The sequence below is a fragment of the Lutra lutra genome, chromosome 1 (assembly GCF_902655055.1).
Source record: "Lutra lutra chromosome 1, mLutLut1.2, whole genome shotgun sequence".
Classification (NCBI taxonomy): Eukaryota; Metazoa; Chordata; class Mammalia; order Carnivora; family Mustelidae; genus Lutra; species Lutra lutra.
The window spans coordinates 66949957-66976374 of record NC_062278.1 but is presented as its reverse complement, the minus strand read 5'-3'; the positions used below and the strand labels follow the sequence as shown (position 1 = coordinate 66976374).

Genomic DNA, 26418 nt, shown 5'->3' with positions numbered 1-26418 from the left:
TCTTTGCTCATCAGGGAGCCTGCTCCCCACCCCCCTCCTCTGTCTGCCTCTCTGCCTACTTGTGATCTCTATCTCTCTGTGTCAAATAAATAAAATAAAATCTTAAAAAAAAACAAACCTGTGTTTTGTGCATAGAAAAATGCCTAGATGGATATACAATAAAACAACTATTTCTGGATAGGATTACAGAATTTTTTCATTTTTATAGTTTTCTACATTTTCTAACATTTTTTTAAAATCCAAACACGTAGTACTATTAAATAAGTACTAAAAAATAAGGGAAAAAATAGCCATTTCCATTTAAAAGAAAATATGTTTTCTAGTTGGTAGAACATTAAATTACATAAGCAAAAACACTGAAATATAATGGCAAAAAAGAGAAAGATTTCCATCTTAAAAAATAGTTAAAAGACAGGGCGCCTGGGTGGCTCAGCAGGTTAAAGCCTCTGCCTTCAGCTCAGGTCATGATCCCAGGGTTCTGGGATCGAGCCCTGCGTTGGGCTCTCTGCTCAGCGGGGAGCCTGCTTCCTCCTCTCTCTCTGCCTGCTTCTCTGCCTACTTGTGATCTGTCTGTCAAATAAATAAATAAAATCTTAAAAAAAAATAGTCAAAGGCAATGGGGGGTGCTTATATATAAGCAAAACATACAGAGCCGAGCTCTAACAAAAATGCACTTCAAGTCAGCTAGAAAGAAGCACCTTCTTGGAGGTCCAACCTGTAATGAAATAGTACTTTAATCTGTTATTAATGCTGAATTCTAATGATATTGAAATCATTTTTTCAGCAGCTGTTATGAATTTCTAACCTATGTAGATAATTTAGATATTTATAATTTATGTTTTCAGCAGAAATTATTTGACTATAAAGATTCTAGTTGAGGAAATAACTTCAAATCAGCTTATATTATCTCAGATCATATGACTATTATAACACCACTGGTTTGAGTCAAGAAAATAAATTGCTTACCAAATTAAAAATTATACACATTTGAACCATCTGATCAAATATGCTAAGATTATGATAAAGCCTAATGAATCCTTCTGACTAACCTTTCTGATGATTTAAGATCCTTCTAGATGAGTCAGAGGAGAGGATGCAAAGGCGGAAAGCTATCTTGACAGAAGTCCTATGATAACTTAATAGATTCTTTTCCAACTTGTTATTTTTCTCCAACCTATACTCTTTTTCTCCATTTCAGCCGGTTTTGGGGAGAATAAACTGAGTAAGAAAGAACAATGATCTCTCTCCTACCCCTCCCCAACTTCATTCAGGACTCAAAAACAAGAAAAACCCCATATTTGCTTCTCATCTGGCTTGAGCCCTGGATCCCATCTACAGGCTCACTGGTACCCTGACGGCATGTACTGGTACCCTGACGGCTCTGTTACCTCTATCCAGACCCTTCCTCCTCCCCTACCGCACAAGCACCAGGAGCATGCACTATCTGCCAGACCCCCTTCTAGATTTTCCCTTCCAGGCCCAACAAAACTAAACACAAAGAGGGGTTTCACAAAGTAGCAAACCCTGTTCTGTAACTGAACGCTAAAGAATGTATTTTTTAAAGACTTAATGTTTTCAGAGCACTTTTACATTTACAGTAAAACTGAGAGAAAGGTACAGAGATTTCCCATATACACTTTGCCTCCACACATGCATAGGCTGCTCCATTATCAATAACCCTCACCAGAGCGGTACATTTGTTACAAGTGAAGAACATACATTTACACATCATGATCACCCCATAACGTATATTGCAGTTCTCTCTTGGTATTATACATTCTATGGTTTGGACAAATCCCTACAATATGTAGTATATGTAGTATAATACCTATCTGCCATTACAGTGTCATACAGAGTATCTTCCCTGTCCTAAAAATTCTCTGTACTCCTTCTATTCATCCATACCAAAACCCCTGGCAATCAGTGATGCTTTTAGGATTCCCATAGCTTTGTCTTTTCCAGAATGTGATATAGTTGGAATCATACATACTGTAGCTTTTCCTGATTGCCTTCTTTGTCTTAGTAATATGCATTTAAGATTCCTCCACATCTTTCCATGACTTAATAGCTCATTTCAGTTTAGTGATGAATAATATATTACACTGTCTCAATATACCATAGTTTATCCATCAACCTGGTAAAGGACATCATGGTTGCCTCCAAGTTTTGGCATTTATGAATAAAGTTGCTATAAATACTAATGGGTTTATGTGCAGGTTTGTGTAAATTTTTCTAATTTTTGTGTAAGTTTTCAACTCCTGGGGTAAATACCAAGGAGCAAGATTGCTGGATCATATGCTAAGAGTATGTTTAGTTGTATAATAGCCAAACTGTCTCCCAAAGTGGCTATAGCATTTTGTATTTCCCACCAGCAACGAATGAGGGTTCCTGGTGCTGGTACTGTTAGTGTCCCAGATGGTGGCCATTCTAGTAAGTGCAAGTGACATCTTATTATCGTTTTAATTTGCATTTCCCCAATGACATATGATGTGAAGCATCTTTTCATATTCTTATTTGCAATCTGTATGTCCTTTTTGTGAGGTGTCTGTTAAGGTCTTTGGTCCATTTTAAAATCCGGTTGTTCTTTTTCTTGTTTGAAGTTTACTACATAGTTTGGATAACGGTACTTTAGCAAATACATCCTTTGCAAATATCTTCTCTGAGTCTGTGGCTGTCTTCGCATTCTACTGACACTGTCTTTGTACAGCAAAAGTTTTTATTTTTTTAAAGTTTGTATTAAATTCCACTTAGTTAACATACAGTGTAATATTAGTTTTAGGAGTAGAATTTAGTGATTTACCATGTACATATAACACCCAGTGCTCATCACAGTATCCTCCTTAATCCCCATCACCCATTTAGCCCATCCACCTGCCCACCTCCCGTCCAGCAACACTGTTCTCTATAGTTAAGAGTCTGATTTATGGTTTGCCTGTCTTTCCACCTGCCATGTTCATCTTTTTTGTTTCTTAAATTCCACATATGAATGAAATAAAATTGTATTTGTCTTTCTGACTTACTTTGCTTAGCAGAATACACTCTAATTCTATCCATGTTGTTGCAAATGGCAAGATGACACTCTTTTTTATGGAACAGACTGTTTTCCATGGGATATTCTTTCCTGCTTTGTCAAAGATTAGTTGATCATATAGTTGTGGGTCCATTTCTGGGTTATCTGTTCTGTTACATTGATCTATATGTCTGTTTCTGTGCCAGTACCATACTGTCTTGATAACTACAGTTTTGTAATATAAATTGAAGTCCTGAATTGTGATGCCTCCAGCTTTGCTTTTCTTTTACAAGATTGCTTTGGCTATTCAGGGTCTTTTGTGGCTCCATACAAATTTTAGGATTGTTTTGTTCTAGCTCTGTGAAAAGTTCTGTTGATATTTTGATAGGGATTGCACTGAATGTGTGGATTGCTTTGGGTGGTATAGACATTTTAACAATATTTGCTCTTCCAACCCATGAATATGGAATGTTTTTCCATTTCTTTGTGTCTTCTTCAATTTCTTGCATAAGTGTTCTATAGTTTTCAGAGTACAGATCTTTTACCTCTTTGGTTAGGTTTATTCTTAGGTATCTTGTTTTTGGTACAACTGTAAATGGAATTGATTTCTTGATTTCTCTTTCTGCTGCTTCATTATTGGTGTACAGAAATGCAACAGATTTCTGTACACTGGTTTTGTATCCTGCAACTTTACTAAATTCATGTCATCAGTTCTGGCAATTTTGGGGTGGGGTCTTTTGGGTTTTCTACATAGAGTATTATGTTGTCTATGGATAGTTATGTTTGATTACTTCCTTGCCAATCTGGATGCCAATCTGTTGTCTGATTGCTGAGGCTAGGACTTTCAGTACTACTTTAATAGCAAAGATGAGAGTGGCCATCCCGGTCATATTCCTGACCATAGAAGGAAGGCTCGCAGTTTTTCCTCATTGAGGATGGTATTAGCTGTGGGTCTTTTGTACATGGCCTTTACAATGTTGAGATATGTTCCTTCTATACCTACTTTGTTGAGGGTTTTTATAATGAATGGATGCTGTATTTGTCAAATGATTTTTCTGCATCTATTGAGAGAGTCATATGGTTCTTTTCCTTTCTTTTATCAATGTGGTGTATCATTGATTGATTTGTGAATATTGAACCACCTTGCAGCCCAGGAATAAATCCCACTTGATGTGGTGAATAACTCTTCAATGTACTATTGGATTCAATTTGCTACTATCTTATGGAAATTCATCTTTACACCATATTCATTAGGGATATTGGCCTGTAATTCTTTCTAGTGATGTCTTTGTCTGGTTTTGGAACTAATGCAGGCCTCATAGAATGAGTTTGGAAGTTTTCCTTCCATTTCTTTTTTTGCAACTGCTTCAGAAGAATAGGTATTAACTCTTCTTTAAATGTTTGATAGAGGGGCACCTGGGTGGCTCAGCTGTTGGGTGTCTGGCCTTTGTCATGATTCCATGGTCCTGGGATTAGGCCCTGTGTCAGGCTCCCCACTGAGTGGGGAGCATTCTCCCTCTCCCTCTGCCTATTGCTCCCCCTGCTCGTGATCTCTCTCTGTGTCAAATGGATAAATAAAATCTTCAAAAAAAAAAAAAAACTTTAAAGCAATAAAAAATAAATGTTTGACAGAATTCCCCTGGGAACCCACCTGACCGTGGACTTTTGTTTGCTGGGAGATTTTTGATCACTGATTTAATCCCATTGCTGGTTAGGGGTCTGTTCAAATTTTCTATTTCTTCCTGCTTCAGTTTTGGTAGTGTATATGTTCTAGGAATTTATCCATTCCTTCCAGATTGCCCAATTTGTTGGTATATAATTTTTCATAATATTCTCTTATAATTGTTTGTATTTCTGTGGTATTGGCTGTGATCTATCTTCTCTCGTTTGTGATTTTATTTATTTGGGTCTTTTTTTTTTTCTTTTCTTTTTGATAAGTCTGGCTAGGGGGTTATCAATTTTATTCATTCTTTCAAAGAACCAGCTCCTGGTTTCATTGATCTGTTCTGTTTGTTTTTTTAATTCTGTACCATTTATTTTTGCTCTATTATTTCCCTTCTTCTGCTGGCTTTAGGTTTCACTTGTTCTTTTTCTAGTTCCTTCAGGTATAAGTTAAGTTGTGTATCTAAGATTTTTCTTCTTCCTGATATAGGCCTATCCTGCTATACACTTCCCTCTTATAATCAATTTTGCTGCATCCCAAAGGTTTTGGACCAGCATGTTTTCATTTTCTTTTGTTTCCATGTATTTTTTTTTTATGTCTTCTTTAATTTCCTGGTTGACCCATTCATTCTTTAGCAGGTTCTTTAACCTCCATGTATTTGTGGTCTTTCCAAATTTTTTCTTGTGGTTGACCTCAAGTTTCATAGTGTTGTGGCAGAAAATATTCATGGTATGATCTCAGCCTTTCTGTACTTGTTGAGGCCTGATTTGGGGCCTAGTATATGATCTATTCTGGAGAATGCCCATGTGCTCCCAAAAAGAATATATATTCTGCTGCTTTAGGATGAAATGTTCTGAATATATCTGTTCAGTCCATCCAGTTCAGTGTGTCATTCAAGGCCATTGGTTCCTTATTGATTTTCTGCTTAGATGATCTGTCCATTGCTCTAAGTGGGGTGTTAAAGTCCCCTATTGTCAGTGAGTTCCTTTATGTTTGTATTAATTGTTTTATATATTTGGGTGCTCCCAAGTTGGGGGCATAAATATTTACAATCATTAGATCTTCTTGTTGGTCAGACCCATTTATTATGATATAGTGCCCTTCTTCAACTCTTGTTGTTACAGCCTTTGATTTAAAATCTATTTTATGGGTGTCTGGATGGCTCAAATGGTTAAGTGTCTGCCTTCACCCCACGTCATGATCCCAAGGTCTTGGGATCGAGCCTCACATCAGGCTCCCTGCTCAACAGAGCCTGCTTCTCCCAATCCATCTGCTGCTTCCCCTGCTTGTGTTCCATCAGATAAATCAATAAAATCTTAAAAATAAATAAATAAAATAAATCTACTTTATCTGACATAAGCATGACTACTCCAGCTTTCTTCCGATGTCTGTTAGCATGTTAAGTTGTTCTCCATTTCCTCACTTTCCATCTGTAGGTGCCTTTAGGTCTAAAGTGAGTCTCTTGTAGGCAGCATACAGACGTCTTGTTTTGATTTTTTTGTTTTGTTTTGTTTTGTTTTTATCCTTTCTGATACCCTATGTCTTTTGATTGGAGCATTTCATCCATTTACATTCAGAGTGATTATTGTTAGATATGAATTCAGTGGCATTGTATTACTTGTTTTGTCCTTGTTCCTGGAGATTTTCTCTGTTCATTTCTAGTCTTTGTTACTTTTGGTCTTTCTTTTCCACTGAAAGAGTCTCCTTTAAAATTTTTTGCAGGGCTGGTTTAGTGGTCACAAACTCCTTTAGTTTTTGTCTGGGAAACACTCTCTCTCCTTCTACTCTGAATGACAACCTTGCTAGATAGAGTATTCTTGGTTTTTTCCATTTCCAAAATACTTTGGCTTTTCCCAGAGTATTTTCCCATTCAGCACATTGAATATATCATGCCACTCCGTTCAGGCCTGCTAAGTTTCTGTGGAAAGGTCTGCTGCTAACCTTATTTGTCTTCCCTTATAAGTTAGGGACTTCTTTTGTCTTGATGCTTTTAGGATTTTTTTCTTATCTCCACATTTTGCAAATTTTACTACAATGTGTCTTGGTGTTGGCATGCTTTTGTTGATTTTGATGGGAGTTCTCTGTGCTGCCTTGTTTTGGATATCTGCTTCCTTCCCCAGATCAGAAAGTTTTCAACTATAATTTCCTCAAATAAATCTACTGCCCCTTTTTCCTCCTCTTCTTCTTCTGGGACTCCTATGATATGAATGTTATATACTTTGTGGAGTCACTGAGTCCCCTAAATCTACATTCATGATCCAATATTTTTCTTTCTCTCTTCTTTTCAGCTTCATTATTTTCCATAATTTTATCCTAGCACTTCTTCATATCTTGTCCATCCTTGTGGTCATTACATCCAGTCAATTTTGTATCTTGATTTTTTTTATGAATGTTTTATTTCAGCCTGACTAGTTTTTAGGTCTTTTATCTCTGTGATAAAGGTCTCCCTGATGTCTTCTATGCTTTTCTCAAGCCCAGCTAGTATCCTTATGGTTATCGTTTTAAATTCTAGATCAGGCATATTACTTATATCTGTTTTGATTAGATCACTACCGTGACCTTTTCTTTTTCTTTCTTTTGGGATGAATTCCTCATTCTTGGTATTTGTTTAGGTCTCTGTCTTCTTCTGTGTGTTAAGAAAGCCTGTTATAGGGGCGCCTGGGTGGCTCAGTGGGTTAAGCTGCTGCCTTCGGCTCAGGTCATGATCTCAGAGTCCTGGGATCGAGCCCCGCATCGGGCTCTCTGCTCTCTCGGGGAGCCTGCTTCCTCCTCTCTCTGCCTGCCTCTCTGCCTGCTTGTGATCTCTCTGTCAAACAAATAAAAAAATAAAATCTTTAAAAAAAAAAAAAAAGAAAGCCTGTTATATTTCCTGCTCCTGAGAGTAATGGCTTTATGAAGAAGAGGTTCATATGCTGTCCAGGGCTAGGCACTTCAAGAAGTGTCTCTCTAGATGCTGTGTACATCTGCTGCTGTGTTATGGCTATTCTTTCCCTCAGGTCAGTCCTCTGCGGAATTTCACCTTGCCTGCACTGGGGACTGCTTGGAACTTGGCCAGAGTGCGGCAAATTTTAACTATGTGTGCTCTGGTCTGTTTATTAGGAGAGACCTGATGCTTTGCAGCACTCTATGGTCAGTAGACTTGGTGTATACAGTGCAGTTATGCTGGTCTTCTGGGGGAGGGGCCCGCTACTCAGGTTCTCAGGCACACTTGCCCTAGTAAAGAAGCAACTGCAGAGTACAAGCGAGCAGGGCTTGGTGTAAGCAGTTTATGCTGACACTGTTGGCTTGTGTTGCTTACTGAAGTTAGTTTATGCTGAGGGGCAGGGAAGAGAAATGGCACCAGCCCTCTCCCTAAAGAGCAGAGTTTGTGCCCACTACTGTCTAGGAAGCCCTTAGAGAAGAGTGAACAATCTTCCCTCCTATGTCCCAGGGATCCCACAGATCCCTGCCTTCACCCTGTGTCCAGATGTCTGTCCACCTGGCAGTGCAGGGCACCTGTGTTTTATCCCAGGCAGGCTGGCTGAGTTTTACAGCAACAAACTTTAGGGACCTGGCCTGGCTTGGACCTGGGGAAAGGTCTTGCCACACTGGGGCTGGTACAGGTTTGTCCTAGAAATAGCATGAACATACAGGAGTTAGGAGTAAAGTGAAGCAAAAACCAGTGTCCAGGTTAGCCACCCTCAGATGTTTGTGTCTATGCTAAGGGTTGGGGGACCATAATGGTACCTGCCACCTCTTTTTTCCTTGGAGAAGCAATTCTACTTCTTGCAGATGCACTCCAAGAAGGGGGAACCATCTCTCTCTGTATCCCAGGGGATCCTTGGATCACGCTGTCTGCTCTCAGGCTCTCTGCCCTCCTTCTCCAAAGGAGCACTGCAGCACCCACCAGGCTCCATACCAGCCATGGCACAGAACTCTAAAACTCCAGTCTTTGAGTTCTGTTGACTGTAAAAACTCACAATAATCAGTCCGTCTCATTTTCCCAGTCAGTCGCTTGGGGGAAATGATTTCCTTGTGTGAAATGTTTCCCCTGTGCAACAGCCCCCACCACCTTGCCTCTCTCCATGGTTAGGTCTCCCTCCCCTCTGCAGCACCCGCCATCCTTTTCTCTCCCACATCATATCTGCACACCTCCAACCTTCCACGATGTGACCTTTTCTCTCCCTCTGGTGGTGCAGTTTGTTCTGTCAGTACTCAGATTTCTTGGGTGTTCAGAATAACAGCTGTGTTCAAGGGATAAGGTAAGCCTAGGGTCCTCCTACTACTCTCCCATCTTTGCTCGAAAAACCAGAAGTTTTTGATTTTCATGAAGTTCAGATTACCCATCATTTCTTTAAAGGATTGTCCCTTTGGTATTACAGCTAAAAATTCATTAACATACCCAAGGGCATCTAGGGGTTTTCTTGTTATCTTCTAAGAGTTTTACAGTTTTGCATTCTACCTTGAGATCTGTGACCCATTTTGAATTAATTTTTACGAAGGGTGTAAGGTCTGTGTCTGGATTTTTTTTTTCCTTTTGCATGTAGATGTCCAGTTATCTCAGCACATTTTGTTGAAAAAACTACTTTGCTCTATTGTATTGCTTTTATTCTTTTTGTCAAAAATCAGTTGATTATATTTATGTGGGCTTACATCTGGGCTCCCTATTCTGTTTCACTGATCTGTCTTTTCTTTTCCCAATACCATTATGTCTTCATTACTATAGCTTAATAGTAGGTCTAGAAGTCAGGTAGTGTCAGTCCTCCAACTCTGTTCTTCTCCTTCAATATTGTGTTGGCTATTGTCAACACATAATGACTATTCATATAAGCTCTAGAATCAATTTTTTGATAGCCATAAAATAACTTGCAGGGATTTTGACTGAGATTACATTAAATCTATTGATCAAGTTGTGAAGACTTGACATCTTGACCATACTGAGTCTTGGCATCCAGGAACGTGGAATCTCTCTCCACTTATTTAGTTCTTTTCTTTCTTTCATCGAAGTTTTATAGTTTTCCTCCTATAAATCTTGTATATATCTTATTGAATTGATACCTAATATTTCATTTTTTATGATTATATATATGGTACTGCATTTTTAATTTTAAATCCCACTTGTTCATTGCTGGTACATAGAAAAGCAATGGACATTTGTTTATTAACCTGGTATTCTGCAGCCTTACTATAATAACTTATTGGTTCTAGTTTTTTTCATCCTTTTTTCCCGATTTTCTAAATAGATAAACATAGCATCTGCTAACAAATCTTACCAATCTGTATAACTTATTTTCTTTTCTTGTCTTACTGCATTAGCTAGGACTTTTATGATGTTGAAAAGGAGGAGTGAGAGGGGACATCTTTGCCTTGTTCCTGATCTTAGTGGAAAAGCTTTGAGTTTCTCAACATTTAAGTATGCTGTAAGTTTTTTGTACATGTCCTTTATCAAGTTGAGGAAGTTTCCTTCTAGTCCTAGTTTACTCATAGTTTTTATCACGAACAGGTATTGGATACAGTCAAATACTTTTTCTGCCTCTATTAATGCAATCATGTGATTTTTCTTGTTTAGCCTGTTGATATGACAGATTATACTAACTGATTTCCAAATGCTGAATTAGCCTGGTGCCAGCCTGGTTGTGGTGTATAACTCTTTTTATACACTGTTGGATTTGATTTGCTAATATACTGTTGAGGATTTCTGTGCCTATGTTCATAGGTCTGCAGTTTTCTTTTAATGTCTTTGTCTGTATTTTGGTTTTAGAATAATGCTGGCCTCATAAAGTTAGAAAGTATTCCCTCTTCTTCTATTATCTAAAACAGATTGTTGAGAATGGTATCATTTCTTCCTTAAATGTTTGGTAGAATTCACCAGTAGACCCATCTGAGTCTGGGCTTTCTGTTTTGGAAGGTTATTAATTATTGATTTAATTTATTTAATAGATACAGGTCTATTCACATTGTCTATTTCTTCTTGTGTGAGTTTGGACAAATTGTGTCTTTCAAGTATTTTCTTTTTAAAAGGAAAAGATTTACCAGAGAGAGAGAGCAGAGTGAGAAAGAGAGCATGAGTGGGCTGGGGGAGGGACAGAAGGAAAGGGAGAAGCAGGTTCCCAGCTGAGGAGGGAGCCCAGGCTCAATCCTGGGATCATGAACCAAACTGAAGGCAGACACCTTTTTTTTTTTTAAGATTTTATTTATTCATTTGAGAGAGAACGAGAGACAGAGAGAGCAGAAGCAGGGAGAGCAGCAGACAGAGTGTGAGGGAGAAGCGGGCTTCATGTTGAGCACAGGAGCCCAACATTGGGCTTGATCCCAGGACCTGGAAATCATTACCTGAGCCAAAGGTAGATGCTTAACCATCTGAGCCACCCAGGTGCCCATCAAGAAATTAGTCTTTTCATCTAGGTTACCAAATTTGCAGGTATTGTTATTCATAGTATTCCTTTATGTTTTTAACATCAATAAAATCTGTAGTGAGGTCCTTGTTTTCATTTCTGATATTAATAAATTGTGTCCTCTCTTTTTTTTTTTTTTTTTTTTTTTTTTTTTTTTTTTGGTTATCCCAGCTATAGGTATCAATTTTAGTGATCTTGTTGATGAACCAGCTCTTGGCTTCACTGACTTTTTTCTATTGATTTCCTTGATCAGTTCCACTGATTTATGCTCTAATTCTTATTGTTTCCTTTCTTTTGCTTTGGATTTAATTTGCTCTTCTTTTCCTAGTTTCCTAAGGTGAAAGCTTAGATGATTGGTTTTAGTTCTTTTCTAATACATAAATTCAATGCTATAGATTTCCCTCTGAACACTGCTTTCAATGTACTCCACAAATTCTGATAAACTGTATTGTCATTTCCATGAAGCTCAAAATATTTTTCAATTTCTGTGGAGATTTCTTCTTTCTCCTTTGTGTTATTTAGAAACATATCATTTAATCTCTACATATTCAGGAATTCTGTTATCCCTTCTGTTACTAGTTTCTGGTTTAGTTCCATTGTGGTCTGAGAGCAGACACTGTATGATTTCTTTCTTTCACATTTGTTAAATTATGTTTTATGGCCCAGAATGTAGTCTATCATGGTGAATGTTCCATGTGAATTTGAGAAGAATATGTATTCTGCTCTTGTTGGACAAAGTAATCTGTAGATATCAATTACATCCAGTTGATTGATGGTGTTTTGAGTTCAACTAGGCCCTTACTGATTTGTTGCCTGCTAGATGTGTCCATTTCTGCTGGAAGGGTGTTAAAGTCTCCAACTATGATAATGGATTCATCCATATCTCCTTGTAATTCTATTAGTTTTTGCCTTATGTAGTTTGACATTCTGTTGTTAGGTGCATACACATGAAAGAATGTATGTCTTTTTGGAGAACTGAGCCTCTTATCATTACATAATGCCTCTCTTTATCCCTGATAATCTTCCTTGCTTTGAAGTCTGCTCTTTTTGAAATTAGTATAACTACTGTAGCTTTCTTTTAATTAGTGTTGGCATAATGTATTTTTCTCCACCCATTTAATCTATAAGTGTCTTGGGGCACCTCGCTGGCTCAGTCAATAGAGCAACTCTTAGATCTTGGGGATGTGAGTTCAAGCCCTACACTGGGAGTAGACATTAAAAATAATTTTTTTTAAAGATTGTATTTATTTATTTGACAGACAGAGATCACAAGCAGGCAGAGAGGAAGGCAGCGGGTGGGGAAGGAAGCAGGCTCCCTGCTGAGCAGAGAGCCCAGTGCGGGGCTCAACCCCAGGACCCTGAGATCATGACCTGAGTTGAAGGCAGAGACTTAACCCATTGAGCTACCCAGGTGCCCCAACATTAAAAATAAAATCTTAAAAAGAATCTATAAGTGTCTTTATAGATAAAGTGGGTTTCTTTTTAAAAAAGAGAGAGAAAGAGAACAAGAAATAGACTCTTTTAACTGTTGAGCACAAATTGGTAGTTACCAGAGGGGAGGTAGCTGGGGGTATGGGTGAAATAAATCATGGGGATTAAATAGTACATTTATTATGCTATTATGAGTAGTGTATAGAACTGTTGTATCACTACACTGTACAGTGAAACTAATATAACATTGTATGTTAACTATACTGAAAAATTTTAAAACTGAATAAAATAAAAAAATAAAGTGGATTTCTTATTGACAATATATAGTTGGTTCTTGTTTTTTGATCCATCCTGACTATATCTGTCTTTTAATTGGTGCATTTAGACCACTGATGGTCAGAGTGATTGTTGATATATTTGGATTAAAGTCTACTATATTTGTTACCATTTTCTATGTGTTGCTCTTGTTTTTTGTTCTTATTTTGTCTTCTACCATATTTCTGTTTTTATGGCTTTAGTTGAACATTTTATATGATTTCACTTTATCTTTTTTATTAAGTATTATTAGTTATACTTCCTTTTTTTTAGTGTTTTTTTTTTTAGTGGTTGCTTTTTTTAGTGATTGCTCCAGACCTTGCAATATATATTTAAAACTAATCCAAGTCCACTTTCAAATAACATTATATTCCTTCATGGGTAGTGTACACACTTCATATAATAACAAAATAATCCTAATTCTTTTCTTCACCTATCATTGCTGTCATTTTACTTATATATAAGCATACATAAGCAAACACACACACACACACACACTCACAGTTGAACCCTGAACAACACAGATTTTAATCACATAGATCCATCTATACATGGATTTTTTTCATAAATACAGTACAGTACTGTAAATCTATTTTCTGTTATGATTTTCTTAACATTTTCCTCTAGTTTTATTGTAAAAAATATAGTACATAATATATACAACATACAAAATATCTATGTGTTAACTGACTGTTTATATTATTGGTAAGCCTTCCAGTCAACAGTAGGCTATGAGTAGTTAAGTTTTGGGGAAGTCAAAAGTTATGCATGGATTTTCAGTATGCCAGGGTCAGTCCCCTTAACCTCCATATTTTCAAGAATCTACTGTGTATCAACTATGTTTCCAAATACATTGTTGCTGTTATTTTGAACAGTCAACTGTTAGATTAAAAAAATAAAACTTTTCATTTTACCTTCATTTATTCCATTTTTTTTAAAGATTTTATTTATTTATTTGACAGACAGAGATCATAAGCAGGCAGAGAGGCAGGCAGAGAGGTAGGCAGAGAGAGAGGAGGAAGCAGGCTTCCCGCCAAGCAGAGAGCCCAATGTGGAGCTCGATCCCAGGACCCTGGGATCATGACCTGAGCCGAAGGCAGACACTTAACAACTGAGCCACCCAGGTGCCCTGCAATTCATCAGTCATCGTTCAGGTTTTCCTATCTGGAATTGGTTTCTGGAGTCGCTTCCACTCATGAATCTCTGGGATTCTGGGAACCCATGCCTCCTCGTAACCTGTCTGACTCAATCTTAGGGCAGCAGTCTGCCCTGAATCCTCCCCTTTCTTACAGATCCAAGAAAAGTTGTTGCTTTTTCAGTTGTTCCGCTTTTTACTTGTTGATAGGACAGATGGCAACTGCCAAGCTCCTCACATGTGGCACTAAAAACTGCCACTGAACTTTTTAAAAATGTTAACTTTTTATCCTTTTCACCAAGATGCTTACATGAGTCCAAAGTAAAGAGCCCACAGCCAACCATGAAGGGCTGGAGAAAGCCAGCTGGTCCCCCAGACAATTCCATCCCTGCTAACGTCAGGTGCATTATCCTCATTGCTCAGAAATTCAACCCTGCCAGAATCCCGGGGCTGACTGCATTCAGGGATACTGATTAATTCCTTAAAAACTTCTAAGAGAGTATATCTAAGATGTCAACTGTTATGGTTAATTCTTACAGGGAAACTCTCACGTCAGAGTTATTTAGAAAAGAAGAGGCTTAGTGTTCATTGTGGTCAACCCGGAACTCCCCACAATTAAACAACTGTTAGACCTGACGTAAATATTACCTCCAAGGTAGGTGATCCACTAAGCCTGCTTTTAAAGAATTATCAAAGATATCTATAGGGATCTCCCAATCTCATGTGTTCCCCCTTTCTCATACAGAGCATTTCCCTGGAAACAAGTCTGTAGCCGTCCCCAAGTAAACTGACACCACACAAAGTTGCTCTCTCTAGGGGGAGAGCAAGAAATCTATTCTCCATCTGTATAAGAGCCAAAAGTATCCATGCATAGTCTTAAAAAATCAGAGGAGAGGGGCACCTGGGTGGCTCAGTCAGTTAAGCATCTACCTTTGGTTCAGATCATGATCTTGGGATCAAGCTCTGTGTCAGGCTCCCTGCTCAGTGGGGAGTCTGCAAACCGCCCCCCCCTACTCATGCACTCCCTAATAAATAAATAATCTTTAAAAATAAATAAATAAATACTCAGAGAATTGGGATCATAACTGGCACTTATCTTGAGGATTACAGGCATTTGATAACATCTATTCATAAAATGCTATATCATTAGGGTATCCTTTAAATACTTGTTTGAAAGCCAAGCCCTATCTAAATTTCTGTTCAGAAATCTGAGACTTTAAGAAAAGGTTTCTTTTCCTGATAATTTCAATTATTTCTCTTATACACACATTAAGTTATACTGACGCAGGAAACAGTAGAGCAAAACAGTACAGCCCTAAAACAATACTGGAGAACTGCACATTCATCCCAGCTTTGGCCCTTGTCTTTTACTTCTCTGTCACCTTGGGCCATTCCTCTGTGGGACAAAAACCATGTTTTGTTGATCTTTGTATATTAAATAACCTTGTGTAGATTAGATGATTATTAAATTATGAAGTTCCAGTACTCAAAAACTATTTCATAACTGATTACTTTTCTTGATAAAATGCTGAAAAGCTGTTGCCAAATAAGTGTGTGCTTCAGGGAAGCAAAGAGGATATTTAAAGCATCTTTTAACTTTTATTTTTGCCAAAATGTGTAATAAGAAATACATTTTACATCATAATCATTACATACGAACATATGGATATATCTATCCAAAACAGAAATTATTAGCAAAAAGGCAATTTACCCTCAATGTATCTGATGCTTTTGGTTATTTTCTATTTCATTTTCTAAAATGCTATTCATGACCCACTAAAATATGTCATGACTTTCTAATGATTTGTGATCTGGAATTTGAAAAATGTTGATTTAGAGAACTATCTTCTGGAAACAAATATGGGAACAAACAAAAAATAAACTAGAAAAAAAGTTGTAAAATAACAGTTACTTACTTGGTTGCTGCAAAAACAACATTGAAGGGCATCTGTTGAAATGGAAGGAAAGGTCTGGTGGAGAAAGACAAACGAAAACATGTGGGACTTTTTCATTGTGTGCTCTCTGGGCTTTATTCCAACTCTCATATTAGTCCCTTAAAATCAGTGAGCTTGAGTATCCTGTATTGGTAATCCTCAAACCTGGACAAACACAAAATCACTGGAGAGTGGGGGAGATTTTGTTTAAAATGCTAATTACCAAGTCTAGCCCAGGAGATCCAGCAGATTTAAGATAGAGCTAATGAATCTGCATTTGTAATAAACATTCCAGTGTTTTCCCTGCAGATGGTAAACAAGCCACAGTTTCAGAAGCAATGCCTTATACCCGGGCTTCAGCTGGTCGTCCGCTCCCAGCAACTTCTCCAGTTCCCTGAGACATTGCAAAATTTGCAATGACTTAGTTTTAAAAACTACCCCCAGAAAGTATAGGAATTGAGTGTACTATGTTGAAAATTTAACACTTCTCTAAAAAGTCAGCGTTATAAAACTTCTCTAAAGAGGTTGCTCACAAATAACAATGTGGGTAACAAATTTACGTTCTCAAGAAAGCTTATGTACATATGGCATCAAGACTGTTTTTCACCACATAAGACCTATAGAGAGATCCTCATTTTATTTTAACCCAACTACAGGATTATCACATGAATATTGATCACAATGAAACAAAGTGAAATTTTCGACCATGTTGGTTTTTACAACACTCACACAAAGACAGTGAATGTCGCCTATTTGTCCACTTATAACAATTTCCCATGTACTATGACTGTCATGATGAATCTGCTATTTCTCATTTGATTTGATGACTTCATTTTGTTCTCAAATTTACATTCTTACTTACAGCTAGTACCTCTGATGTTAGGCAGATTTAGCTGGAATCCCAGATCTGCCACTTGCTAACTTAAGAGACTTCAAGCAATTTATTTTTCCTCTCTTGGTCTCAGCTTCCTTATTGATAAAGAGGGATAATATATCTTATCCTACAATTCTGTTATAAAAATTGATTATATAGAGTGCCTGCCTCGCTCACTTGGTAGAGCATGCAACTACTGATCTTGGGGTTGTGAGCTAGAGCCCCTCGTTGGGTGTAGAGATTACTTAAAAATACAATCTAAAAAAAAAATGATTATAGATATAAAGCACTTAAACTGGTACCTGACACACTGCATGTACTCAAAACTGATAGCTGCTAATATTATCATAAAAGACATTTTCTAATAATATCAGGGCTCATTTTCATTAGTAATTACTTTTTACCTTTCAAAATATTTGTAGCGATTCCTTCCAGTAACTTCAGGATCTTCATAAGCCTCTTTAGTCATCTGAAAAGACTCACCAGTTCTAAAATGAAGCAGAAAAACATTATTAAAGTCTAACGTGTCATTTTCAAATATAATTTCTATTTTATATTTTTATGTCTATAAAGTAGGAGATGCACAGAGTATCTGAGACTGAGAGCAAAGTCATCTATAACATGCATCTGACTGACCTACATCTCAGACGACATAATAATTACTTTCTCTAAGCCAGGTAACCAGGAGCTAAAAAGAGGAAGAGTAAGAAAAAAATAGGTTTATGAAATCTCACATACAAAAATGCACACTTTTAATTAATAGTATATAGGAATAACAGAGTTTTAAGAAACTTTTTTTAAAAGATTTTATTTATTTATTTGACAGAAATCACAAGTAGATAGAGAGGCAGACAGAGAGAGAGAGAGGAGGAAGCAGGCTTCCCACCGAGCAGAGAGCCTGATGCGGGGCTCGATCCCAGGACCCTGAGATCATGACCTGAGCTGAAGGCAGAGGCTTTAACCCACTGAGCCACCCAGGCGCCCCTAAGAGAAACACTTTATGTCCAGGCTGAAAGGTAGCTTTTTAAACTTACTAGGCATGATTTGTAAATAATTAAAAGAATAAAGAATTCAAGAGACTTGTCTCTGAAGGTGCTTTGGCTGCAAATCTCCAAATATATATATTTAGATACTAGCAGAAGGGTATAGTTGCAATTTCTAAGATGGATCAAAGAAACAAATTCAGTCACCTCACCTCTACCTTCGGTGGCAAATTGTCATTTAATATATATATTCACTCCAAGCTTTTGAGAATATCTACTAACTATAATCCCATAACCTTTGCCCCTGAATCAGGCCTCTTTTGGTCAATTGACCTGGGTGTAACATCACAATTGTAGTTTTAAAAAATGCAGAATAAAAATTCTTTTTTTTTTTAAAAGATTTTATTTATTTATTTGACAGAGAGATCACAAGCAGGCAGAGAGGCAGGCAGAGAGAGAGGAGAAAGCAGGCTCCCTGCTGAGCAGAGAGCCCTATGCGGGGCTCGATCCCAGGACTCTGAGATCATGACCTGAGCTGAAGGCAGCGGCTTAACCCACTGAGCCACCCAGGCGCCCCCAGAATAAAAATTCTTAAGAAGAAAAACGCATTCATTAAAAACATGATTAGCAGCCAAAGCTACCTGACACTTACGTGGTAAGCTGCCTGAGGGCTTCTCTGTGTTTCTCCTCCTGTCCTTTCCATTCCCGGCGGATGAATGGTGGGACAGGGTCTGCCTTGCTCCAATACAGAGAATATCTTGGATAATGGATCAGGTTACTGAACATGGTTCTAAACCTGGGAACTTTTCTCTAATATTAGGACAGGCAGATAGGGAGGAAAAGGACAAAATCTTACCATCAGATTTTCTTAAAAATTTTCTTTTATTTGACAGACAGAGATCACAAGTAGGCAGAGAGGCAGGCACAGAGAGAGGGGGGAAGCAGGCTCTACACTGAGCAGAGAGCCCAATGCGGGGCTCGATCCCAGGACCCTGAGACCATGACCTGAGCTGAAGGCAGAGGCTTTAACTCACTGAGCCACCCAGGTGCCCCACCATCAGATTTTCTAAAGCATTTTATTTATTATTATAAATTTTGAAAGGTGCAAAAACAGTGTATGTCGCATAGAAAGAAGGGTAATTGTATATGAATAGAATATCTCTAGAAAGATACCCAAGAAACTGATGGCAATGGATGATTATAAGAATGGGGATGAGAGTTAAAATTTATTTCATACTATATATGTTTCTGTACTACTTGAATTCTTTTAACAGAGGCACATAAACTTTTCCCACTGAAATAAATTAGGTTATAATGAGTCCTTTATTCACTATTAATTAAGTAATCTTCATAGTGGGCCATAAGTATCAAGATGTCTTATCCCCTAGTAATCATAGCAGAGTGATTTCTGCAGAATATAAAATCCACTGGAAATCTCATGATTAGTCAGTCTGATTAGTGTGGTTAGCAAAACTAGATGGTTCAAGTTCATTAGGTGGCCTTAGTCATTGAATTAGACCTACCAGTCTGTTTCGAATCAGATTAGCTTGGATAGTTGCCTGTGTATGGTCTTTCTCACTCGACACAATAAACAATGGATCTGCAAAATAAACAATAAGGTGGTATAAGGAATGGAATATATCTAGACTGAGAATAATAGCAAAAAAATGTAATTTCTTAATTGGAAAACTAATTACAAGATTTAGATATTGCCTAACTCTGCAGCAGCTCATTGCCCTGTTACTCTGTCACCAGTGAGAGTCTGTTAGATGCGTTTCTCCTCTGTGTATTCCAAAGTCAGGTTATAGAATTAGAAGGCAAAAAGCAGGCCTGATATGTTCTCAAGCACCAGAGCCTAAACACACCGCCTTTTCTCTCAGACCGCTTTCTCTTATCCAGACCACTTTCTGGGTCTAGGTGGCCCAAGAAATACTCTAAGATATATATACACTAACTACGCCCCTTTGCAAGTGAAAGAAATAACACCCTGCAGCACTACCTCCCATATTCAGTACAAGAGAAAGATACAAACTCTTAACAACATGTCACCTCAGAATTGATAAACATAATAAGAAAATGTCATTCTCTAATAATAAATAAATAAAATCAGCTATAATTCACTCCTTAAATTTAGAAGGATGTTGATGATGGGACAAAGTTTTTTCTCCAAAGTTCAACAAAAGGTTGCCCTGGTTATTTTAAGTATGGGCTTGTTAGGTATATCTTTAAAGCAATGAATAATATTTATGATTTATTATACCATTTCTTAAAATGAAATAACATGACATTAAATTCATAAGCAACCTTCAGATAGAGGTTTGATTTCCCAAGTAGGTATCTCTTGAGAAACAAATACCCTGGCCAACTAGTCTATATGACTTGGCAACATATTTCTTCACAGGAATTAATAATTGTTATTGTGATTTATAAGTAATTTAAATTTAATTTAATTTAGATAACGTGAGTCAATTCCTAGAGTCTAATAACTCCTCAGTTACCAAACAAAAATGATATATTGGATGCAGACATTTAATATTCTCCCCAAGGTTGAAAAACTACAAGAGGCTCAGCTCTCTTTCATTCAAGAAAGATTTATGGACAGGTTACTATGTTCAAGGTGCCTGGAACATATCAAGAAAAAGATAAAGATCCCTGACTTCATGAGAGACAATAAACAACACAACAAATTGGCATATTACATAATATGTTAAGAGGACAGTTAAGTGCTACTAAAAAAGCGGGGAAAGAGCAGGTAAGGGAGATTGGGTTGCAATTTTACACAGAATAGTCAGGGCAGACCAGGCCTCATTGAGGGATGACTTCTTTTTTTTCTTTAATGATTTTATTTATTTATTTGTTTGTTTGTTTATTTATTTGACAGAGAGAGAGAGAGAGGGAGAGAACAAGCAGGGAGAGCGGCAGAGGCAGAGGGAGAAGCAGGCTCCCCGCTGAGCAGGAAGCCCAATGTGGGACTCAATCCCAGGACCCAGGAATCATGACCTGAGCCAAAGGAAGATGCTTAACCTCACTGAGCCACATCAGGCACCCCAAAGGGTGACATTTAAGGAGACTTGCAAGTGGGAAGTTAACTACAGAGTTATCTGAAGAGCATTTGAAGCAGAGGAAACAGCAAAGGCCCTAGGATGGCAGCACGCCTGATGTGTTTGAAGAACAGCAGAAACCAACAGAATTGAAACAGAGTGAGAGAGACAAAATAGGGTAGATAAAAAGTCAAGCAAGTTATCAGGGGCCTAGATCACATGGGGCTTTGTGGACCACTGAAAAGACTTTGGCTTTTAATCTGAGTTAGGTGGGAAACCATTGTAAGATTTTGAAACAAGATGTGACAAAATCTGACTTACATTTTAAAATGTTCATTGTAGGGGCTCCTGGGTGGCCCAGTTGGTTAAGTTTAAGCTCAGGTCATGATCTTGGGGTTGCGGAATTGAGCCCCACATAGGGCTCTGTACTCAGTGTGGAGTTTGCTTGGGATTCTCTCCCTTTCCCTCTACTCTCCTCCTCTACCTCTGTATACCTCTCCCCACTTAACTCATATGCTCTCTCTCTAAAATAAATAAATAAAATCTTTAAAAAAAATAATAAAATGTTCATTGTGGCTGCCCAGTGAAGAATAGACAGCATGGGGACACCTGGGTGGCTCAGTTGGTTAAGCAGCTGCCTTTGGCTCAGGTCATGATCCCAGCGTCCTGGGATGGAGTTCCACATCAGGCTCCTTGCTCGGCGGGGAGCCTGCTTCTCCCTCTGCCTCTGCGTGCCTCTCTGTCTGCCTGTGCTTGCTCACTCTCTCTCCCTCTGTCTCTGACAAATAAATAAAATCTTTAAAAAAAAAATAGACAGCATGGAAACAATGGAAAAGACAGGGAGACCTATTAGGAGGCTCATGCAGTGAGCCTAGAGAAATGATGATGTTGATGGCAAGAGAACTTATGAAATGGGGCAGGATTCTAGATATATTTTTAAGGTTGGACAGAGAGGACTTATTAGTGGATTGGAATGGTGTGTGTCAGAGAGAGAGAGAGAGAGATGAGACAATGATGGCTCCAAGATTTTTAGACTTAGCAATGTATTGGGCTGGATGGATGGAACTGGAGGAGATTATGCTAAGTGAAATAAGTCAATCAGAGAAAGTCAATTATCATATGGTTTCACTTATTTGTGGAACATAAGGAATAGCATGGAGGACATTAGGAGAAGGAAGGGAAAAATAAGGGGTGGGAAACCAGAAGGGGAGATGAACTATGAGAGACTATGGACTCTGGGAAACAAACTGAAGGTTTTGGATGGCAGGGTGGGGGAAGGATGGGTTGGCCCAGTGATGGGGTATTAAGCGGGGCATGTATTGCATGGAGCACTGGGTATTATATGCAAACAATGAATCATGGAACACTACATCAAAAACTAATGATGTACTGTATGGTGACTAACATAACATAATTAAAAAAATAATAATACAAAAATAAAGTATGGGACTGGTATCAACTGACACAGGAAAGCCTGTGATGGAGCAGGTTTGTAGGGAGAACATGAAAAGCATGCCTTAGGCATCTATTATATGTCCAAGTGGAGAAATGAAGCAGGCAATTTGATATAAGAATCTAGAGTTTGGGAGAGAAGTCTGGACCAGTGATATGAATTTGGGAACCATCACCCTTAGATATACTCTTCTTCAACTGCAGTACCCAAATCCACACCTATGATTCAAGTTGAGAAGTGATGAAAACTGGGCTGATTAGGAATGACAAGGCCAGATTTTATGGCCCCAAATTACAGGCTGGTGAATCTAAAGGTTGAATGAATGCACCTGTTTAAAGGGGAAAAGGCTATAGCTTCAACAAATCTGATATATTAGGAATAGTATGGGACAAAGGGAAATTTTTTAAAAGATTTATTTATTTATTTATTTATTTGACACAAAGAGAGAAAGCATAAGCAGGGGGAACGGCAGGAAGACACTTAACTGACTGAGGCGCTCAGGTGCCCCCAAAAGGAAATTTCTATTCATACTCTTACTTTAAGTGATTTAAAAGATGTCACTGGGTCTTTGGTTCCACCTGTGTTGTTCATTTTAAATGAGTTTAGGCTGCATTTCTCCTAAATCTGAATAATAAATTATAAACCATTCTCCTCTTCTACCCATAAGGAGTACAAAGACATGTGATCTACAGAAATATTCCTGCCATCCATAGAAGATAATGGCATAATACTGTAGGATTTATGGCTACATTCTGCAACATACCCCACAACTGTGATCATAATCAGTGCTCAAAAGGCAATAGAAAGACCTCTGAGATGCCCAGGTAATAGCACTCACCAGGTATCATTTGCTTATTCCTGGACAGGTATTAAGTGCTTTAGGTGCAATACTCCATTTAATCCTTGCAAAAAGCCAATGAGGTAGGCACTAGGCCTCCTTTTTATAGGGGAGGAAACTGAGGCTTCAAGAAGTTAGCCACTTACTGACAGTTAGAATTTCAATTCTAATCCTTCTGGCTCCCAGGCCTAATATTATTGAAACCCCATGAATTTTATGGGCGGAAGTTTCCCACAGAAACCATGGGAAAGCCCCTCAGCCAATTTAACCATACTGTAGAAACTGTTCTGGCAAGCCTAGGAAGTTGTCACAACCAAGTAATCATGAGAGAGAAGAAGTGTGTAAAACCCCAAGACAGAAGGATTACTTTTAGGCAAAAGTATACTAAATTGCATATTCTGGGGGGAAAAAGAAAGGAGGAAAGAGCTTATGATATATCTAGAAAGCATTTTAAAACATTTTTGGAAGCTAGAAAAACTGTATCATATAGTTAAAAGGCTTTCATTATCAGGACTGTAGTCAAACTACTAATAATGTACAGATTCAGTAAAGTGACAATGTACACTGGTCACTTCAAGAGGCACTTGAGAGACACAAAGCATTTACCAAAAAACTGAGTTAAATGCAAAATGGTATATAAATGAGGTAAAATCTACTAAGAAAATGATGTTAACTCTAAAATACAAAAAAATGAAAGGTATCTGAATCAATCTTAATTGCTAGAGTGATCAGAAGAGTAAATATTACCTTTAATGAAGGCACCCAAAGCTTCTTAGAGGAGCAAAAGCCTTGCAGACAATTAACTATGATGAAAAGGCCATTGGGTTTGAAGGGTGGGGACGGGGGAAACGTGAAAAAGCTGGAAAGGTATTCACGTGTATACCACTGACCACCACACCAACACTAGCGCAGTTCTGTCAGGGTGGAAATCGGACCCAAGTGAGTCAATTCACTGGCTTGTCAACAATCTTATTTCTCTCTTCAATTTTCAGCTAAGACACATGAGGTCTCTATACAATTGGTGATGAGCTTTAGGATACGAGGTCATGTAGACTGCCACCCCAGTCCCTATCGCAGTAAGAGAAATCCATAAAGAAGTGGCTTCCTGTCAGATGGAAGAAGGAAACATACACACAGAAAAAAGCAAAAGTTAGAGTTGATAGCTAAAATACAGGATGCGCCATTAAATTTCATATAGGCAATGAATAACTTTTCATATAAATAGATCCCAAATATTGCATGGGGCTAAAAATTTATATTAAAATATTATTCATTACTTATTTCAAATTCAAATTTAACTGTGCATCCTGTACTTTTACTTGCTAAATCTGACAACCTAAACAAGGTAAAAAACTGTAAGGTCCAAGAAATCAGGCAGAAGGGCACCACAACTTAGTTCTGACCTTCCCTGTCTTGGTTCTACTTTGTCCTAGCTATACTATGCTTCCTGTCCATTAATAGTTGTGAGACTCCCTGTTTTATTGGAACAATCGAAACTTTATTTGGCCTGTTTTGAGTGGGTTTCTGTTCCTTGCACGGAACATGGAAACATTTAGCAATCCCTCTGCAAGAGCGAAAGAGAGAGAGAGAAAGCAATAATTTTAAGGATAAAAGAGACAAGAAGCTTGATAAATTCTTTGCCTGTCTTTACTGAAGAGGCCTATCCAATTTCCAAATTACCTTTGAAACCAACGTGATGTTTTTACAGTTTACCAGACTTATTTTTACAAGATGAAACCAAGAGTGAATAAAGAAAACCACTGCCCATAATACCCAAGCAACCCATTACACAGTCCCTATACCAGGAAATGGGTAACCTCTGGATACCCATCCAAAGATGATCCTGGGAATCCTAGAGGAGCTACCACATGGTTAAAAGCAATGCAAGGTTCAGGTGAAGAGCATGGGATCAATGAGGGCAAAATTAGAAAAATCATGTTTAACTGATTAAAATTCTTATACTAGTAAGTTCAAAATTCAGTAAGGTTTTTTGTGAAGCAGCTCGCATATATACCAACACTGATGATGAGAAGCCTGCAAAACTGTATAAAACAAGTACCTAAAGAACTCAAGGAACTTAAAGATACAGTAAAAGAAACAGAACATTAACGGACAAGCATAGTACTGAAACAAACTGGGCCTGCCTTTACTGACCCAAAGGAATCCAGCGGACATAGTTTATAAGCAATGCTTTGATGAGTAACAGTAAGTTTTTTTAAAAAGATAAAACTAAAAACAAAGGTGAGATAAACTGCTACTTCTTTATATACAAAGCCAAATTGTGAGTTGCCCGGAGAATGGGAGCGGGAAGGTCATTTTTGCAGTTTCACCGTGGGGATTTAAGTGAATCTCCAACTCTGCAAATCACTGCATACTTTTCTGGATAACAAAACAGCGGAAACAGGTTTTAGAAAGATTGCTTAAGGCTGTGCAAATTATCAGGAAAAGATCGTGGCGAACAGTAAAGGCGGATGATCCGGTGCGGTGCTCAGACACGCTGATCACACCTGGGGCTCCCAACGCGCACGGAGAGCACCGCCACCTGGGAGCTCGGAGCTGCTCCCACCCATCAAAGGATAACCGCGGACAAGGCATCTGACCTGAGGCTCATCTTCCGCTCACCGGGCTCCTGGCCCGGTCCCACCGTCCCGAAGCCCACCTAGCCCAGGAATCAGTAACTCAGGAGGGAAGTCTGGTGCCACCCTTACCGTACAGAAAATCATACTGTCGACTGGAAGAGACGTTGCCCCAGGCCCTCGACCTCACCCCGCACCGGGTCTGAGACACCTGCAGGTTGGCCTGGGGCTCCTCGATAGTCACCACATGGCTCATGGTGTCGCCTCTTCCCTCCGGCCAGCCGGGGACCAACTACGGACGCGTTGTTGCTGTGTGCACGGTGGCTATGGTAACCTCCTCCTCAGCGTCGAGATAAGGGGCGGGGCGAGGAGCATGAGAGGGAGGGCGGGGCGAATACGTGGGCGGGCCTTGAAACGGAAGGGGTGGGCCTGGCGTGGGAGAGGACAGGTAGTGTCGGAAAAAGGGATGGGTGGGGCTAGGCGCTGGAGAGGAAGGTTGGGGGCGGGGAAAAGAGAAGCGCCCAAAGGCGTAGGGGAGTGAAGGGCACGTGGGGCTTGGAGGAAGTTGAAAAGAGGGCATTCTTGAGGCGAGGAGGTTGCCGGGCTGGGGAAAGACGTCTTACCTTCCCATAGCACTCCCAAAACTGACGTGAGCCCTCGACCACCTACGCTGGGTTTGGTCCCCGGGAGCGGGAGTCCAATGCTCAAATCCAGCAGCGATTTGGGAATTACAGTTCACAACTTTCGGAAATCCCTGTGAAATCTTAGAACCTTCTGGAATAGTCGGCGTC

At 38.8% G+C, this 26418-nt stretch overlaps 1 protein-coding gene across 3 annotated transcripts in view; it reads right to left on the bottom strand.

The window, feature by feature from the left end:
• The window catches only part of CFAP91 (cilia and flagella associated protein 91), a 102565-nt gene extending 76147 nt beyond the window's left edge, over nucleotides 1-26418 (bottom strand). For 2 of the 3 annotated variants that reach the window (XM_047725908.1, XM_047725916.1), the window contains exons 1-5: nucleotides 25760-25961; nucleotides 19243-19319; nucleotides 18372-18529; nucleotides 17141-17224; nucleotides 15845-15898 (exon numbers count right to left, since the gene is read on the bottom strand). In XM_047725908.1, the coding sequence (XP_047581864.1) occupies nucleotides 15845-15898; nucleotides 17141-17224; nucleotides 18372-18529; nucleotides 19243-19319; nucleotides 25760-25883 (497 nt within the window). In that variant the 5' untranslated portion in view covers nucleotides 25884-25961. Of the gene's footprint in view, nucleotides 1-15844; nucleotides 15899-17140; nucleotides 17225-18371; nucleotides 18530-19242; nucleotides 19320-25759; nucleotides 25962-26296 lie in introns of those variants that run through there. The other variant, XM_047725927.1, reaches the window with a different exon arrangement.